This window comes from Eutrema salsugineum, unplaced genomic scaffold (assembly GCF_000478725.1).
Source record: "Eutrema salsugineum unplaced genomic scaffold, Eutsalg1_0 scaffold_1, whole genome shotgun sequence".
Classification (NCBI taxonomy): Eukaryota; Viridiplantae; Streptophyta; class Magnoliopsida; order Brassicales; family Brassicaceae; genus Eutrema; species Eutrema salsugineum.
Genome location: NW_006256909.1, coordinates 16,946,918 through 16,967,928, shown reverse-complemented (window position 1 = coordinate 16,967,928; position 21,011 = coordinate 16,946,918). Strand labels below are relative to the sequence as shown.

General features: G+C 35.1%; 1 protein-coding gene and 1 long non-coding RNA gene across 2 annotated transcripts; both read left to right on the top strand.

Annotated features, from left to right (window-relative positions):
- Nucleotides 1-11,647: 11,647 nt before the first annotated feature.
- Nucleotides 11,648-12,867, top strand: LOC18030392 (trichome differentiation protein GL1). The gene is given in 5 exon segments (XM_024149179.1): nt 11,648-11,680; nt 11,682-11,766; nt 11,983-12,112; nt 12,216-12,331; nt 12,416-12,867. Coding segments are annotated over 5 exon segments (816 nt in total).
- A 675-nt stretch (nt 12,868-13,542) lies between these two features.
- Nucleotides 13,543-13,909, top strand: LOC112081842. The gene is made up of 3 exons (XR_002896745.1): nt 13,543-13,603; nt 13,710-13,800; nt 13,879-13,909. It is a non-coding gene; the product is annotated as an uncharacterized LOC112081842 (long non-coding RNA).
- Nucleotides 13,910-21,011: the final 7,102 nt, after the last annotated feature.

Here is a 21,011-nt window from a genome sequence, read left to right as displayed (position 1 = left end):
CTTCCAATCTTCTTTTCGAGACCTTGGGACGCATATTCTAACCAGAGTTTCCGACGCATCGTATCTTCAACCACAAGAAAAAAGTGAGGCGGGACTTGTGGATCTATAGGTTGTCTTAGACATATTTGTATATGTGTGTGCAGAACATATAATTAGATATTGATTGATAATTAAAATGAACATGAATGATTCTTTGAGAACTGTTGTATGTATTGTCGATTGGTATTAGTTTAGGCGCGTTAGAGCGCATTATTGATCCTGACCTATGGACGGATTGCTTGTTGGTCTTCACGAAAGACGTTTCACGAAATAACACCATGGCTGGACCATACACAGAGGAAAATTTGGCCAGTACATGGGCTGACGGGCCTGTGAGATTTGTGGCTGACAAATCACCAGATTTAAACAGATTTACAGTGTGACGTTCTCGTAAGTGGGAACTTGTGTGCTAGGTTTCTGTGTACTTGTGAAAGATTTTATGATTTTTTTGTTTAATCTTAGGTTAAGTAGACATATATATGGTTTTATTCAATTCTTTGTATAGATCAAATGGGCAGATACGACCGTTTTCACTGAGTATCTTCAAAATGCTCTCTTTTTCCCTTTCAGATGTCGTTTAAAAGATCATTTTGGCGTAGAGTGCAAGTCAAGTTATTCAGTAGAGTTTCCCCAATTTAAGGTGTCTCAGTAATGATTATAAGTCCAAAGAATTTTTTTTTATTCAGAGAGAATAAACATTTCTCATAGCCTCTTGCCATTTCTTATAGTCAGACTTCTTCTAACACTCTGATACAGACCTTGGGTCTGGATCATTGTTTTCATTATCGATTTCCTTGGATACCAAAAAGAGAACATTCCTTCAATATCTTTTATTTCAGTTATAGTCCATAATGTCTCAGTTTGGGGAAACCTGATGGAAATCTCATATATTTCTGTATCATTCTCATCTTCTAGACCTCTTTATTTGGTTTTTTAAGAATATTTCCATATATGTATTCTATTTATTTTTATTTGATTTTTCTGGAACCTTGTATCCCAATTTTGTTTCTTTCAAGGATTTTTATCTTTCGAGCCCATCGGCCTCTCATGCTTTAGTTGAGCCTGCGGTTCATTTGCTTTATTTCCATCAATAACTTATTCTGGAACATTTACTTTTGATAGAGCATTAGCAGTAGTACTTCATCATTTTTCTCGTATCTGTGAACACATCAGGTAACTGGTTTGCTAAACTTTGCAAATGTATGATTTTCTGAACTCACTTTCATCAAAGTGGCAATTGGAAAAACGTTCCGTAAACATATCTCCAGTTACTGGTTCAAGATATCTAATTATACTTGATGATGTGTAGCTGATATATATTCTCCATCTCCTTTGTGGCATCCATTTTTGTTCTTTGAGGCAGGGCTATCAGAACATAGACCATGCATCCAAAAATACGGAGATGGGTTAGATTTGGCTCCTTGCCAGATGTTAACTATACTGCAGAATATTCATTTTATGCACTTGACCTCACTTGGATCAATTCCCCAACATTCAATATAGCATGTCCCCACACAGTAATTGGGATCTCTGTTCTCAATAATAATGGTTGTGCAATCAACTGCGATTGTTTAAAGATTCAGTCATGTCATTTTATGTATGAACATGAGGAACCGGATGTCCAATATCTATTCTCAATGACAAACAATAGTCATTAAAAATCGCTGAAGTGAATTCACTAGTGTTTACTAGCCTGACTTTATTTATGGCATCAGGGAATTGCGTTATCAACCTGATTATTGGGGTAATGAATCTTGCGAAAGTCATATTTCTTGTGATCAATAGACACACATGTAACCATCTGCTGGATGCTTTACTTAATACCAACAAATATCTAAATGGCCCACACAGTGGATGAATTGGCCTACATCTATCACCATGTATTCTCTATAAGAATATAGAAGATTCAATCTCAACGTTAGTTGGGGAAGGCCTACTTATGAATTTTCCTTGAGAATATGCTTTACATGGGAACTTTTCCGATTGATTTTTTTTTTCAATAGGTGACCACAAGAATTTTGCACAATTCTTTTCATCATGACTGATGCAGGATGACCAAGTCTTTCATGCTATACTCTAAATGTACTAATAAATTTTGGGTTTAATGTACTATATGATTTAATTATATTTATCACTGGGCAATATAGCCTGCATAACATCATTGATAATTCTTCTAATACATGCCTATTTTCAGATATTATACAAAGATATTCATTAATATTTTTATTCATAGTCTCTATATGATATCCAATACTATGGATATCTTAAAAATTAACAAGACTCTAAAAGACTTGGGTGGAATATAATGTATTTTGCACTTCAAACTTTGTCCCCATTAGTATTGAAAAACTTGCTCTTCCAGAGCCTATTATAATCTTTGTATTACCGGATATGGTACTCACACTTCTAGTAGAATTCTTTAGTTTGAGATAGGAGAAATATTTTTTATCTTTAATTATTATATGTATTGTAGCACTGTCTGCTACACACGTATTTCCATCTTGTGTCTCAAATTGTTACACATTTTGGTGTCACATATTCAGAAACATAGATATACTACTAAACAAAAACATAGCCTTGAGAGATATTTTGCATTAACAAAAGCTATTTCCTCTTAAAAAGTACATTAATTCTTTATTGAAAAAGCAATAATAGGTTTTTACTCATCATGCTTTCTTCTGGAAGACACTAAATTATCTTGATCTTATTCCTTTTATATTCTACTGAGTATCATCACTTAGGTGATTAAAAGAAGGTGTCTATTCATCCGAGTTGAAAATAGTTTCCATATTCTTTCTTTTTGCCTTTTTTAACTTTTTGTACAGATCGACTAAATATTTTGGTGTAAGATAGGTAGAAGCTCAATTTTCTTTTCATGCTGCATATATAGCAAACTTTCTCATTTGTCTTTTTCTTTCACCCAACCAACATCATGTTTTTTTAACTCGTCCATCACAATTATTTTTAAATAAATGGCTCAACATTCACTTCTGAGAACAGAGCTAATCTATTTGGACAAGTCTAATGGTTTATCATCACAAATTCGTTATTTTTCCACTTACATAGGAGGATCTACATCAACAGCGCATGTTGGGTGAATCCTCTCTCTCAGGGATTCAACCTCTCATTTACCAAAGATCTTCATGATATTTTCTAGTGATTTATTCATCATTATTTGACGTGGTGGCATAAAAATATCATGGCATTTTGCCTCTGATGCTGTTTCAACATATTGATTTCATAAACAAAATACCAACCATAATTTAATGCAAAAACATTTTAGATCTTTGCTTTCAAAGAAATCATAATAAAATTTTAAATCTATGAACATTATAAAAATAAAATTTAAACGATTTTCAAAGAGTGAAAAAAAAAAAAACGATCCTCAAAGAGCCATAGCCTACCATAGGTTGTGAGGAGGCAGAACTTACCATAAATTTTTAGAATACATAGTCTACCATAGATTTTGAAGAGGCAGAGGCTACAATATATTTTGATGAGGTCAAGCCTACCATAAAATTTAGGAGGAGATGTAACTTTCCATTCCACAAATATGAGACTAACGAGATGGTTTAACCTTCCATTCCAAATGTATAAATAAGGAAGAGGAATAACCTTCTACTCTATACATAATTTACAAACTATAAATGATAACATAATGTAAATTTTACCTTCAAAAAGATAAGTTGGTGATTAGACAGAGACACGATCGTGTTTATGGTATACGAACGAGCAGAGAGACGATTGTGTGTTATGAAATGAGACTTATGGCAAAGTATTATTAAACACTAGATGGAATGAGGACTGAGAGAGAGAGAGGCTTAAAGAGAAGTTGGAGGAAATTAATATCTTTTATTATTTACTAATTATTTTTTAAAGTTGCCATCTATAAAGACCAAACAAACGTACATATATAGATGAATAGCTTGAGATCAAAATTTATATAGCGTGGAGACAAACCTTGTATAGCTTAGGGACAAAACTAATTCAAATGAGATGAATGTCTTACAAAATGTATACTTAAGGGTTAAGAAATTTGGGAGGAAGCAAATCCCAAAATGTATAATCAAAATAATTTACAATATCTATTTTTTTGTCACCATATTTTGTATATATATTTAGTCAAAATCCAAAATTGTTGCTGCCTAGTATGAGATGGAATGGCCACAAGTGCTCAACAGCCGGATTGGTTCCATGTCACTAACTTTGATTTAGCTGACAAGAACAAATTCTAATTTAGATGGTGTTTATGTTCGTTTGTAATCTTTTCGTTATTATTTTTTATTTCTGCAAATGCATTTTATTTATAAAATATAACTACCACGTAATCACGTATGGCTAATTTTTTACTTGATGCAATTGTAAAGAGAATTTATAAAATTATAATCATGCTTGGGCATAAAGATATTGTAACAAACTGATGATAAATATAATATTACTAAAATGTTATTTAAGAATAAAATTTTGTTTTCGTAATTTATAATTTTAATTAGGAGGAAATGTTTTTTGCTAAAGTAGAACAGAGGATAGTTAACAATGAAAATTTACTATTTTATGTCCGGATCAATATCATGACGGTTACGTGGACCCATGATCTTTTTTTAGGAGCCAAGAAACAATTCAACCTAAGCTTAGGCCGGTGATTTAGAATTCATGATTAGTCTAGTTTAGCTGGATAATGATTCTGCACACTCATAATATTTCTTTTTTAAAAAATCCAACTTTTAACCTAATCTTTCAATTCGTTTTTTTTTACAATATTATGCTTATTATGTACTTGTTTGTCCTCAACAATTCTTTTTGTGTCTACAAAAAAAAAATGAAAAATGGAAAAAATGAAAGGTCCCTAGAACACACTGTGATAAAACAAAAACGGAAATACGAGTAGCATTTTGTATAATGTTGATCTTAAGGAACTTAGATAATCAACCCCAGAATAAAAGGAACCTAATCAATAAATCTCCAGTCAAGATTATCAATATATTTTGTAATGGTTGTACATATGGAATTACTCACTTTTGCTTTAGAAATGATCCAAAGGTGAAAAACTCCAAAAGGGTTTTGATGAGGTCCTTCCCAAAACCGTATGTTTTAAAAGTATGCGGAAGTATAGTCACTTCATTGTAGCAATCGCAAATGCAATATTTAATGGTAACATTTATCTTTGGCGGAGATAAATTGCTTCCTGAGAAAAAACATATAGCTTCCTTAATTATGGTTTGGATGTTGTTAAAGTCTTGGCGAGCCACTATAATTAAGCGTCTGGCTTAGCATGAATATTGCATCAAAAGTACTATGTGCTTAATTCACTTTTGCATAGAAACACAGAGCAAAATTATTTTTAGTAATTCTCTGATGACTGATGTTTGAATGGCATGTACACATAACACATATAGACCTACCGATACTCACAATTTAGCATATTCTTTTTCGTAACACAAAACGTTTTTCCTAAACGATGTTATACACTACAAGAAAACACGCTGTTACCATCGAATTTTAAAGACAATTTGAAGTCGTTGTAAAATAGCTTTGAATTAACGACGATTTCCTGATGATTAACAAATTCATCGTTAATCTAAGACGAAAATAAATTATCGCTAAATAGTTGTATATTAACGATGATTTAACGATGAATATGTAATTGCTGGGAAATTATGGTTAATTACCGACTAATCAACAACGATCTTATTTTGTAGGTATTTACCAATGAATTACCAACGAAATGTGAGTTCGGTGAACACATTTTATTTTCTTGGTGTACCGGTTTTTATTTTCGATGCTAAATCGTCAGAAATTTCAAAATCGTTGTAAATGCGATGTTAAATGTCGTTGTTAATTCGATGGGAACTAAATAAAAAATCTATATATATTGGCCATCCCTTCACAAGTTTTTTACAATACTTCCAAATGTGATTGAATTGATTACTGGGGAATAAGTATAAGTTTTAAAAACATTCACTTCTCTTATTTAAGAGGTGATATATAGTAAATATATATGTATATATATATATACAAAATGTCGATTTACGAAATTTGTAAGTGGATGTACAATCATATTAATTCGGAGGGATCACTAACAAAAGAGTTCACTGAGGGAGTGGAGGGATTCATGTATGAGGCGGGAAAAATTCCAAAGACTATTTACTAGTCGTATGATGTATTACCTTTGTCCCTGAATGCATGAATAGAAAATTTATCAATATCTCGAAGGTGTGGTAGTATTTATTAAATAAAAGGTTTATGACTTTATATGGTTTATCATGGAGATGGTCATGGAGACAGTGCAGATAGCAGTAGTAGCAATTATCAAGCATCAAAATTTGATGAGTCAAATAATTTGCAACAATATGATTACCCTGAGAGCAGCACGGTCTTGATCAAAATAGGATTCATGACATGGTTACAAATATATTTTATGAAACCAAAAATATATTTACACCTGTCCATGAGGAACCCAATCTATATGCGAAAAGATTTTATGATATGCTAGATGCTGCCAATCAGCCACTTTATAATAGTTGTAGAGAAGGACAATCTAAATTATTGTTGGCGGCTAGGATGATGACTATTAAAACTGATCATAATTTAGCTGAAATTTGCATGGATAATTGGGCTGACCTGATTAAAGAGTATTTGCCGGAGGATAATTTAGCTGCTGAAACTTACTATGAGATCCAGAAGCTGATTTATAGTCTTGGGTTGCCTTCTAAGATGATAAATGTATGTGTTGACAATCTGGAATGTTGATTTTGTCATAAGCCAAGATATAAGTCGCAAGGTAGTAGTTAGAGCAAGGTACCATTTCAGCGTATGTGGTACCTTCATATAACTGAACAGTTAAAAAGGATGTATCATTCTGAAAGGACAGCGACAGCAATGAGATGGCACACAGATCATTTGCAGACAGATGGAAATTAAGGCTACTCATCCGTCAGATGCAAAAGCGTGGTTTAAGTCAGTACATACAGGTTTTGGCAAAGAGAAACGCAATGTAATACCTTGATCTTTGCACAGATGGATTTAGTCCATTTGGTATGTCAGGTAGATAATGTTCTTTATGACCAGTAAACTTAATGCCTTACAAAATTTCTCCAGATATGTGTATGCAAATGAAGTTTTTATTCTTGAGTATTTTAGTCTCTTGTCAGAAACATCCAAAGCGTTCTTTTGATATGTTTTTGCAGCCTCTGATTGAGGAATTAGAGCAGTTATGGTATACCGGAGTTTGGAAATATGATTTTGCAAGGAAAAATAATTTTACTATGGGAGTTGTGCTTATGTGGACAATAAGCGACTTTCCTGCTTATGGGATGTTATCAGATTGGACTACGCATGGTCGATTGTCTTTTTTGTTTACCTGCAGAACCAAATGAAAGCACCAACTCCATACTCTTGATAAATCTTCAAAACAGACAAGTTGAATATCTTCTTGACGATACAAAGGAAGAAAATGACGAAGATGAGTTTGAGGAAAGTGATGAACTTAATAATGAAGAATCAGAAGACTCGTCATCTGAAAATGAAGACTCTTAATCATTGATATTTATTTCATATAATTATGTATATTTTGTATTATTTTATAAATGTATTTTATATAATTATAATTATATATATATATATATTTGTATGTAAATTTACTATTTACGACGATTCAGCAACGAATTATCGTTAAACCATTGGGAATTTTCTGAAAATTTTGGTATTTGAGTTTTCTGCACCCGGTTTAATTTTGGTATATGAGTTCCCGCGCCCAGTTTAGTTTATGATGATTTACCGACAAATCGTCGTTAATTCGTCGGTACTCTTACAACGAATTAACGATGATTCGTCAGTAAATCATCGTAAATACTGACAAATTAGCAACACCACATCACTTCTATATAAGCGCTTCAACCTCAGTCTCATTTGCTCGCATTCTTCAATCTCTCCAACTTATCCTCTCTCTCGCCTACAACCATCGCTAATCCAAGGTAAGTGTTTTTTTTTTCCTTTTTAATGATTAAATACGAGATTTTAGGAATGTAATTAGATAATAGGAATGAATTTTAGGATTAATTTGTTAGGTTGATAGGAATAGAATGAATATTAGGAATGGATTTTAGGATTCAAATTAGATAATCTTATTTTGTATTTGATTTTTTTATAAATTGGTTTACAAATTGATTTTTAATTTGTCAATTGTAGATGCGAGGGAACCGTCATGCTCATTACAGTGATTTTTTTTACTGATGCTGCCGGACCATATTCTGGGAGAAAATCCATGTCTTCTTCGGGTACGGAGACAGATGTCGTTCTGCCCACCCAGACATAGACTGCTCCACCTCCACCACCTAAAGCTCTACATCAGCCAGCGCCCTATTCATATTTGATTATCCACGATATTCTTGCACAGCCGGCCGACATAGGCTTACCAGACTAGACCCAGACCTTTCTCCTAGAGCACAATGCTAAAATAATTTTATTATTATTCAAATTTTTATCGTCTAATGATAGTTTTTCGGAATTTGTTTTAGGTTTGGTACTCAATGCAAGGTTGGCCGCACCGTTGCTGATATTTTCAAGTCTTACTTTGTTGAGCCGCATGGCAACTGGTCCTAACTCTCGACCCATACAACCGATGCATGGTTCAAATATTTGCGGTACAACATTTTTTTTTCACTTCATTTTATTTAATTAGCCAATTTGAACTCAAATATTTAACTATGTGGTTTTTGTTTATAGCAACAATATGAGTGGAATGAATCACTGCATAAGGAGGTGGAGATACAATTTCTCGAGAAAGTCAAGTTTCACTGCATAAGGAGGTGGAGATACAATTCCTCATACGGCTGGCCAAACACCATTCGCGGGAATTCAACTTCAGATGGAAAGTAACTTTATTTATATTATTTGTTTAATTTAAAATAGTTCTCATAAAAAAATTATAATACTTTTTTTATGTAGGCCGGCGAGAATGGAGATGAATTCTCTCCTATGACAAATGTTTTCGAAAAGTGTCACCGAAAGAAGGATGGTGCCTTTGTTTCAGAGAAAATGGAGCAGATCTACAATGAAGTGACGTCAAGGCTACCGAGCAGCAGATTCAGCTATCTCAGCAGCTATCACCTGGTTCCTTGGTTCAGTCTAGAGGATTGACCACTCTCGATATTGATCGAATTTTCGAAGAGATATTAGAATAAATCTTATACTATGCTTATTACTTTTTTGTATTTTTAATTAAAAATTAATTTAAAATGCAGATTACTCCTAAGAAAAATGAGAGAGTCTTAGGGATGAGATCTATTCAAGATGTCCCTACTACTTCGTCATATGCTCCCTGCCGACAATCTGATCCCATCGTTTTACGGGCGAAGATTGCAACTCTAGAAGATACTCAAACTGCTTATCAACAGGAGGTTCAGGAAGAGCTCTCAGAGTATGATTCGATCTTCGACATCATTGCCATCGGGAATCCTGATGTCGCAGCTGCTTTGAGAGCAAAACAGATGAAGCGTGCCGCAGAAAAGCGGCCAGAGCAGCGGGACAGGGAGCAATCACTAGTGGTGGGCAGATAACACAAGTTCCGAAAACCCATTTGGGAGAGGAATTCGACGACTTCAGGATTGATTTCAATAATTAGTATAGGTTTTGTTTTAATTTATTGTAATAAAAATATTTGATATGAAAATATTTATTAAATTTCAGAATTTCACATTTTTATATTATTTTCTATTTAAATTTAATTTGATGTTTTATATATATTTTTATATATCGATGGTAATTCATCATAGTTTAACGACGATTTTAATTCGACTAGTTAACGTTGAATTCAGTTTGATTTGTGATTATGACGATTGGGCGTCGAATGTCCAACGACTATGTCAATCCTCGTAAACTCGTCGGGAATTTAACATTGCTTTTACGAAGATTTTTCTAACGATTTTACGTTCAATTTTGGATGTCGTACATTTACCGACAATTAGATGATGAAATTGCGCAATTAGTAACGATTTCGATTTCGTCGCTAATTTGATGGTAAGCTTGATTAACAATGATTTTACAACATTTTTCGTTACCGTAAAAGGGGTGTTTTCTTGTAGTAATATATATATATATATAGATATCCGTATCTACAATAGATTTATACAATAACACTTTTTAATTGATGATGCGCTTAACTCGACCAACTTGTAATATTCTTAGTGATAATCATTATCTCGAAGGGTTATCTAAACGAGGAAAAATGTAATTAATCAACTAAAGTCATATCTATAAATTAATCATGTCTTTTTTTTGAAATCGTTCAACGGCACAACAGAGAAATACATGAAAGAAGTGGTGAAAAAGGTTTTGAAAACGAAATGTATGGTTTACGTAGGCCAAAAGAGATCCCTAGACTTGTAAACCATTATGTCAGTGAGAATACAAAAGGCTACAAATGGATTCTTACCAATGTTTGTATTATTCATCATATGTGATCGTTCAAAACGCAGATGTGCCTTACATTATGTAATATTACATCTTTCGTTTAGATCAGTTGCAGTACATTGTAGAAGCCGGAGAAGTATGTGCTTTTAACCATACATAAAGATCTATTTTTCTGGATATTTTTTTAGATATTGTTAGTATTTAAGCTAGCTAATGCTTGAAGTTGATTTGATGAAGGTGAGCAGTTTGAACTTTTTAACCTTTTTAAATCGGGACTGGTTTTATCTATTATCTTTCGTTTCTATAGCCAATTCGTTATTATAGTAATTATACTAAAAGTTCCATTGGTGTAACAAATCACCAGAGTCTTATTTCTTCAATCATACTACGCACATAATTTATGTATATATCTTAACATTTCTATGCAGTAAATCCAACAAAAGTTACAATAAAGTCAGTGTTCAAATCTATAGTTTTTTTTCTCAAAAACGTGTAATCACAAATTGTAAAATATTGATGATATAATGATCATTTAATATATTAGTTTTGTCATACTACCATGTTTTCCAGACTTAATGATACTCCAAATTCAATGCATGAAATTAATATAATTGACCAGAATCTGTGTTCTATGACTATAAGTTGTATGTAAGTTTTGTTTCATTTTGACTTGTCTCATCACGTATTATTCTTTGTTAACATATGAACTCTTTTTGTTCTTTTTTTTTTTTTGTCAAAAGCCTAGATAGCTAAAACGATATAGAGATCCAAACCGGTACCTAGTTTACATATATAATGTCCTAAAGCTTACTCTTATTAAAATTCAATTTATGCCTTTTAAATGTCATATTTTTTCTTTCCTTGGTGCTATTTTTCTTTCTTTGGTAGGATATGCTGAAAACAAATTGAGTCTGGTTTTGTCTTATATATAAATAAGAACAATTTAAACATTTTTTTTTTCATTTTTGTTATCTCACTCACCATTTCTTTATACATAAAAACAACAAGATAATGAGGGAGAGAAGTGGTGGACCAAAGAAGGCTGAAGTCAGTGCATATATAAGAACATAACACATCAAAGCAGAGCAGCACAGAGCCTCCATAGCAAGAGAAATCCAAAGAGCCAAACAGATTAATTATAGAGAAAAAAAATCAAGTCAAAATCAGAAGAGGAATGAGTTGGTGGGGAGTGAACGGAATGGTGGAAGAAGTTTGGAGAAAAGGTCCATGCATGGACCGGCGAAGAAGATCGTCTCTTGATTGAATACGTCCGTGTTCACGGTGAAGGTCGTTGGAACTCTGTTGCTAGACTCGCAGGTACCACAACTCTTAATTTCATCATTAACCTCTCTATTGTTTTATGCACTTTGTATAAATATTTTATGAAAACCAAAAAAAGTTCTATACCTTGAAATGTTTTAAAAACAAATTAAAATCCACACGTAAAGGCATACACTTTATATAATTAATATTTAAATCAATCGTACCCTAATTGACAAGACAGTGATTGATTCACGAATGTTTGATCAATAGGATTGAAGAGGAATGGTAAAAGCTGTAGACTAAGGTGGGTGAATAACCTTAGACCAGACCTCAATAGAGGACAGATCACTCCTCATGAAGAAAGTATAATACTTCAGCTACACGTGAAGTGGGGCAACAGGTAAAGTACCTCGACCCCATGAAAACATAGCTAAGTCTCTTTTTTTCTTTTCCTTTTACGGTTTCTCGATGGGTTTAGTTTTAAGTCTTAGGGTTCTGTATAGGTGGTCGACGATTGCACGTAGTTTACCAGGAAGAACAGAGAATGAGATCAAGAACTACTGGAGAACCCATTTCAAGAAAAAGGCAAAGCCAGCGACTAACAATGCTGAAAAGACAGGTGGAATGATGCCACGATTGACATTGGATCCGGAGTTTCAACAACGGAACAAACAGCAAAACTATTATGGTTCAAAAAAAAAAGGAAAAAACAATGCTGAAAAGACAAAGAGTCTTCTCTTAAAGAGGCAACAATTCAAGCAACAGAGACAAATGGAGTTGCAACAAGAACGGCAGCTGTTTCAATTTGACCAACACGATATGAAAAAGATTATGTCTATACTCGAAGATAACAGTAGCAGTAGCAGCAGCGATGGTGGTGATGTGTTCTATACTCCTCATCTGATGATATATTCATCAACAACCAATGGCTATAATAACCCTAACCCGTTGGAGGAGCAGTTACAAGGGAAATTTGCTCCGGTAAACATACCTGTAACTACTACTATGAACCAAAACAATGTCATAGGGGACGGGTTTGGGAACTTGGATGTTGTGGATGGACATGGTGAGAACTTGGGTATTGTGGGTGCTACTGCTGCTTGTGGCCCAAGGAAGCCCTATTTTCATGACTTGGTAATTCCATTTGTTAAGTAAGGTCGACTTTTGGAGTTTGGTTTTCTTTCGTTTTCAGCTTTTGCTTTGATAACTAGTCTCTAATGTCATAAGTTGTTCGTGATGTAAGACGAAGTTTTCAAAATTAATGTTGTATGCCTTAAATCTGATCATGCGTTGCTTGCAATAGCATGGGGCATTTCGTGGGGGCGTGACCAACTTATTGTTCGTGAACCACGTAAATATGTGTATTACTTTGCATTTCTATTTCGTTATCTGTTATAACGAATAAAAAGAATATCAAAGTGAAAAAGCCACCCCGATAAGAACAATGTTATTTCTTGCTCTGCGACTCCTAGTGGCTGTATGGAAGTAGCTGCTGTTTTTGTCTCTAGGATTTAACCACAATTATCTGCTTCTTTGTCTCCAAAACTCTTCCTCTGCTTGGTAGGCTTTCTTTAGTTCAGAGTTGATATTTTCTATTAGCAGGTCATTGAGGGCAGGGTCCACCATTGCTTCTTCTAGTTCTCTGTGTTTCAGTTCAATCACCTTCTTATTATTGATATGGTAATTTGTTTCTTCCATTAAATAATGACCTTTTTGCAGTTGGAGATTCTTTGCTCAACAGTCGCTTAGGAGTTAACTGTCCAGGCCTCCAAAATAAGTTTCTTAACCTCTTCATTATTCCTGAGACTTCTGTCATACTGAAATAGACCTGACTTCCTCTTTCCAGGTGAGAAGCTTGTGATCAGTGGTCTGTGGTCAGAGGCTTCAAAAAGTGAGTATTCTGTTCTTCCATATGGGAATACCTCAAACAGGCACTGTTTGCCATTGCTATGTCTAAGCGTCATCTAACTTTGTGTTTACCTCGGGTGTCTTTCCAGGAAAGGGGATTTCCATGGTGTTGAAGATCATACAGGTCGTTCTCAGACATGAAAACTCAAAAATACACAAAAGACTCTTCAGACCTACGAGGTCCTCCCACTTTCTCTGAATTGTCTACAATTTCATGAAAGTCTCCTGTCAGGAACCATGAATCTTCTCTGTTTGCAGCAATGTTAGAGAGATGGTTCCACACTGCACATCTTTTAGACTTTTTCGGGTGCCCATAGACAAAGGTAGAACATAAAGTTTTACCTTTAAACTTTATTTGGGTATCTATAAAGTTACCACAGAGGATATTAATCTTCATGTCAACCTCTTTTTTCCAAAACAGAGATAGTCCTCCACTTCCCGGAGAGGTTGGTGGAACCAAGACGTTGTTCTCATACTCCAACGGTTTTAGCTCGGTGAGAACAAAAAGATTTGAATTTTTTGTCTCCATGAGGAAAAGTATATCCGGGAAATCATGTTTTTTTTTTATTTATTTTCTTCATGCGATGAACTGTCCAAGGATTCCCTAGCCCTTGGCACTTTGATGTTGTAGCGGTAAGGGTGCAATTTTTACCCTAATAGAATCAATTAAAGCCGCAAGTGCACAGCTAATCGACTGTAGTACTTAGAGATCGAATCCACAAGGAATAAGGATATTTTCTGCAAAAACCTTTGAAAGATATTAAAGCCCCCAGCTCTTGGCAGTTTGATGTTGTCGCGGTAAGGATATCAATTTTTAGCCTAATAGAATCAATTAAAGCTGCAAATGAATAACTAATTGATTGTAGTATTTATTAATCGAATCCACTGTGAAGGATGATCTTTTCTGCAAAAACCTTTGAAATAAATTAAAGCAAGGAAGTCTAAAACTAATCGATATTTTAGAGGGGTTTTGGGGTGTCACTAAAACGTAAATCCTAAACTAAACGAGAATAGGAAGAAACGATTAAAACTAAAAATGATCTAATGCTAAAACTTAAGAAAATTGGCTGGAAAAAAAAGAAAAGACTTAACGCAAAAAGCTTGAATGAAAATCGATGTAAGACTATTAAAACGAGAAGCTGGGTTTTCAGGAAAATTATCTCCGGGGTATGAACAATTAAAAATATTGCTAAAAAGTAATTTAAAGATCCTAGCTAAAACTTTTAGAACTCGAGCTCGAAGGTATGACTACATCACTGTTGTGATCGCAACCAACTGTCGCCAACAACCCTGACCAGAAGGTTTCCACTGTGGCCCCGAAAGTGAGTGTACGCAATCTTTCACTAGAGTCAACTACATTTACAACTCACCCATAGGTAGGTTTCCAATCCCATAGCAGAATTGCTCTTCTCAAACTAGATCTGACCCCTAATAAAAACTTTCGCAACACTACAAACTTACATCAGATTATTGTTCATGACACTACTCCCATGCATTAAAAATAAGTTTAGAAAAAAAAATTCTAGGATTAGACTTTAATAGCTAATGGAATCCTCATCGAACATATATAATCCCTATCGAAAATCCCTTAAATCCAACAAATAAATTACTCAGACATGATTATAGAAAGCAAAAACATTGTATTGAAATACTGAATAGAAATCGATATTGAAAAGAAAAAAAAGGTTCAAGAGATAGATCTATACCTCCCTAAACCTAAAAGCTAAAACAACTCAAAAGAATGAAAAATATGAAAAGCATAAAATACATACGACTTAGGGTTCCTAAAACATGTATTTATAGTGCTTAAGTCATTTCTAGACATCATTTAGGGTTTCTCCAAATGAGAGAATCGATTTGGGCTTGAAAATAGGCTTCTATGCCAAACAGACTATTATCCACATTCAGAGGAGACGTGACCGGTGTAAAATGGGTGCTGGCCGCAGTCACGAATGCTTGTCGGCTAGTTGACGGGACATCTTGCTCTTTGCGTAACTTTTGATTGAACCGTTGGATTGTCTTGGTGTCAGGTGTGCTGGAAAGCTGATTGTTCCATCTTAAGGTCTCCAAATTTGAGCTGGATCAGACGGTGAGAAATTTTTCATTTCATGGTGAACTTTTACGGTTTGACTCTGAGTTGAAAATCTGGTCTTCTATCAATTTTGCTAGGCTTTTTTATAAGTTTCCTGAAAAGAGTCTTGAAACTACAAATACTAGAAAAAAATAATACAAATACTTAAAAGAAATACAAAAGCATTGAAAAATTATTTAAAATCGATCTATAAAAGTGGTCAAATACGGTGTTAGCTTTAAGGAAGACGGCTTGACGGATTGTGAAAATCCATTGGCCTCTTGTAGATTCCTGGGATGATATTGCTTCTAGGAGGTTGAGTATCGTTACGTCCCTTCCCGTGATGTGAGCTTCTTCTACTTGATTCTCCAGTCTGATAAGTTGTGGTACCATTCTCCTCATTACGAGAGGCATTTCTTGTCGGTAATCTCCTTCTTGGGGATCCATTTGATTGGAAGATCCTTTTATTTTTATTCTGCCCCTTGGAGAATTGAAGGGCTGAAATGGGATTTTTTCGTACCTGCAGGTCTTCCTCTCTTTTTCTTTGTTGGTTCAAGAGTGGGTGTAGGTTCGCTGATTTCAGTCTCGTTACTCGGAGGACCAAGGTGAAGCACTGCTGGGATTCTTTCTTGAGACACTACCTCCCCTTCTATCTCTTCTTCCACAGGAAAAGATTTATCCTGAGATGCTCTACCATGTTTGCAGCCACTTCCTTGAACTCTCCAGCTGCCTCCACTAACCATATGCGTTCTTTTCTTGCAGCACTTTTTGTAGGGTCGGGACAGTTAGCATATCTGATCATAACATCTCTGAGTTCACCCATCGCTTCTTCAAAGCCTTGGGATGGTACTTCCGTTATCGAGATCTCCCTAGCTTCTTCACAGCTTCTATTAGATATGTGGGATCTAGATGACTCTGTCATTTCCCTCATTTATCGCATAGGAGACTGTAAGGTATGATCTCTTCTGTTCTTTTCCACCCATACTTGCCGCGATGGTGATCTCCATTGGGTCACCTCTTCCGGCCTTTTAATCCTGTGGTGATGATGATTTGATTGCCAAGCTCTGATTTGATTTTAATTGTGTACCTGTGATGATTCCCCATGGTTATGATAGTTTGAATATGGGTTATCAGGATTTACTTTTCTCCACTCATTCCCATGGTTACTTGCGTGAATGTGCGTTGAGCTTGAGGATATCAGGTTTGATTCTCTTCCTTCAGCACCCTTCCTTTCCCCATATTGATTCTTAATCCTTTTGGAGTTGGTTTTGTAGCTTGCGGTATTCGGGTGAGGGTGTTCAGGCTCTTTCGCAACTTCTTTAACAAGAGCAATTGTTGATAGATGTTGATGTGATTTTTGTGCAGTAGGAATCAGAGGTCAGTCCTCCCTCTCATGGTCCAACCGTAAGCATATCTTACAGTACTTCTCTAGTCTCTCACAGATCAAGGATGCTGTAACTTCTTCTCCGTTCGGGTATCCCACAATAGAGGTCATGACTAGTGGTTGGAGACCATTGACTTGGACCCTCATTCTTGCAGCTGTTGGGGTGATATCCAGCTCTTCGGAGATCCCATTGTCTTCCCTAATACTTCTAATTGTTTCCTCTGTCCACCCGTGGACAGGAATTCCTTGGACTTCAATCCAGAACGGGATCTGCGATGGGAATTTTGGGTCAAGCATCTGTTCCCATCTCTGAAGTATTACCATCCATCTAGCGAAGTGGTATGGTCTGTTAGTCAGAAAAATTTTTAAGTCTTCTTCATTGTTGAACTGGAACTGGAACATGCCCTGTCCCAGATATGAACTGAATGCTCTAGTAGAGGTTTTGAAGACATTCTTCCATAGGTCTAATAGGCAAGGTACCCGAGACCAGATTCTTTGCTTTTCCGTATATGTCACTCTTGCTATGAGGGTTAGCTTGTGTTTTTCAAACTGCTTAGTGTTACTTAGTGCAGACACACAAATCCTAGAGACTCGAGGGGGGGGGGGGCTGCTCTGCCACAACTGGTTCTTTTTCCCTGTCTGACGAGACCGGTCTGAAACTGAACGAAACCAGATCTTTTCCCTTTTTTCATGGTATGAGAAGCGAGACATGAATTATACGACTTTTTGAGACACCTAAACTAGATTATAACCTTTTACAGGACTCTTTTCGACCCAGTGACACAAAACGCGTCTGAGGTGGTTAAGCTACCCAAAACGTTCTTCACCAAGCAGGGGGTGAGATGATTCTTTGTTGATAATGGGTCAACAAAACAAGTAGTCAGCAGATTGTTCAAACTGTCTTTTGCAGCTTCTTTTCCATTGATCTTTTGCAAGATTTTGGGAGAGAGGAGACCAAATGGGGAGCAAGAGGCCATCTTACCGGTGAGAAAGGACCCTCTGATAAGAGTCAAGGGTTTGAACCGCAGTGTTTCCCAGCCAAAGGCTGCGGTGGTGGGTACAAAGACTTCTATTTTGGGATTGGTCAACTAACGTTATATTCTGATTGGTCGTTATTGATTTGTTTATTCCTTTTTTCGTTTTTTTTTCTAGAGAAATTTTTATCGAAATCGTTAATGGATCGAATGAATCTGGATATAGAGGGTCCAATTCGTACAAAAAAAAAACAAAAAGTGGGGCACAATCAAATATATATATGAAACTGTTTGATAGTAATTCAAGATGTTTGTTTACTTGCATTCAATACTAACCATGTGTTCTTGTGACTACAGCTTTGCTCATCCATCTAAAGTGATGATTTCTTGGGAAGTTTTGTCTACTTCAATGGGTATAGGCTTAAACTTCTAAAAGTTAATAATGATGTATATATATATACTACCTATTCTTTTAAAAGTTTATTAAATACCATACTAGGTTTAGAGAACTAGTCTTTTACTGGCGGTTATTCGTCTTCATTGGATGAACCTTGCGATCTCTCGAGTCCGAATGTGGAACAAAACGGAATATCGGGTTACCGTTACGTTACTCCATACGTTTTCACCGATATATCTAAAAAGAAGGGTTAGTGTTCGTTCTAATCATATTTATACCATTATGTTACTCCATACGTTTTCAGTGATATGTCTAAAAAAAGGGTTAGTGTTCGTTCTAATCATATTTAAATTCTTTTTCTATTTTTTTTATCTTTGTTTTGTTTTAGGTTACCCATGCGAGTTGCTTATAGATTCGGGTATCGAATCTTGGGTTTTGCGGTCGTACAATCCTATAATCGAAGGTTCGCTGTGTTACCTTCTAATTTTGCTATGCATATCTTTCTCCAGATAATATTTTTACAAATAAGAGCTAATAATTTATTTGTTTACGTAGATCCTGATTCTGCAAATTATATATCTGTTCTTGATCAAAAAATATTGACTAGAGGAGGTAATCCTGTCTGCCCTGGTGCTTTGAATTTGCAATATTATATTATAAATATTTTACGTCAGTTTCTTTCTTTTTGTTTTAACATGTATGCTCTAATCGTAGGTTGTGAACGTGTTAATTCGACCTAACGTTCTCCTTACACCTTTGATTGGGATTTTCAGAGAAATGCTTGGTTTTTAAGCAGTGAATCTAGCGGGATTAATGGTATATATACACTAAACCATAACTTCCTCTGTTTTCGTTTATCCACGTTAGATGTTACGCTATCACGTTTTCATTTTCATTTGTTTTAATTGTACATGGATTATTGATTCTAAAGATGATGAGGTGTTGTCTGGTCATGGAACTGATGATGATTATGGTTTTGAGGATTATATGGATGATGAATCGCTTGATGATGCTGGCGAAAAGGATCAAACAGATGATTATGATTCTGACGATGATTTTATTAATGATGATGAATCTTTTGGTGGCTCCGACGATTCGAGTGATCATCCAGGGGATGATAGTGAAGATGATGAGGACGGTGATGATTCGACTGATGGTTACGATGGCAATGATGAAGAGAATGAGTTAGATGATGAGACTGAGAACGATGATGATGTAGATGATCATCCTATCGTCAAATCGGCTGATATACTCATCGAGAAAGGTGTTAGTGTTTCCGATTATTGAGATCACACTTGGACTTATACGCTGCCACTTAGGTCAATGTGTTTTGGACGGTGTGTTTCCCAATTGAAGCCTTTGAAAGTTCGATGTACAATCTTTGTTAAGGTTTTACGGACGTGGACACATGAGCTTATTTTGAAACGTTCTTATTTTGAGATTATATTATCCGATGAACAGGTATTTAATTTATTAAAAGAGATCTTTGAATATTTTTGTTATGATATCTATAAAGCATTCGTTTATTCTTATATATAAATCTAATTTTTTTCTAGGGTGTTAAAATCCAAGCGACTGTTACTGATAAACGATTGCATGATGTTGAATCACGCGCTGATGTTAGAAGCTGGGTTGTTATCAGTCTTTTTGATGTTGTCGATTGCGATGATGGCTGTAGGCCAACCTCTCATCGCTACAAGATAGTGTTTCTACCATCCACTACCATTGACAAGACATCGCGTCGATGTGAAAACAATTACTTTGACTTCCTGGACTTCCGAAGTATATTAGATTGTGTCCATGATAATGATTACTTAGTCAGTGTGTTCATTTTATCTAAATGTTGAGTTTTGATTATTATGGTATTGGCTATGTTCGTTTTGTTTTAACTTTTGTTGTAATTCTTAGATTTGATAGGTTGTGTCTTGGAGGTAAAAAGGTGTATGAGTTTGGGTGGGTTGTTCTCTGGTCATGATGTCATTGATCACGATAACTGGGGCGCATATTCAACCATAACGTTTTGTTTAAGGGACAAATGGTATTGCTTCTTCAATATTCTAAAATCATATATGATTTAGTTACATCTGCTAATTGTGTTGATTAAGTTTTTATAATTAATTAAGTGGTTATGATCTGAGCTGTGAGCTATCTGAAGCGATGGCTAAGATTTTTACACATCTTGGAGTCGCTGTGATCATGATATTATTGTGTGTGTGCTTAGATGGGCAGTCATTGATTATTTTGGAGGTATATTTTTGATAAAACAAATTACCATCTTCTTCATGTTTGCTATATTAGTTGACTTTAATCTATGCATGTGCTTATATAAACAGGCAAGGTCACTATATCGTCCACTTATCCTACTACATTTGAGCTCAATCCTTCTATTACAGAGGTTGATGATTTTTTAGAGCAGTAAAGTTTTTTAGTGGTTATGATTATGATTTTGGTACAGTTAGTTTTTTTTAATAATTTTAGTTATTTATAAACGCTAATTAATGAACTGTAGATATCCGCACAAGAGACTGTGTATGGACGACAGAGTACATCTTGAGTATTAGACGA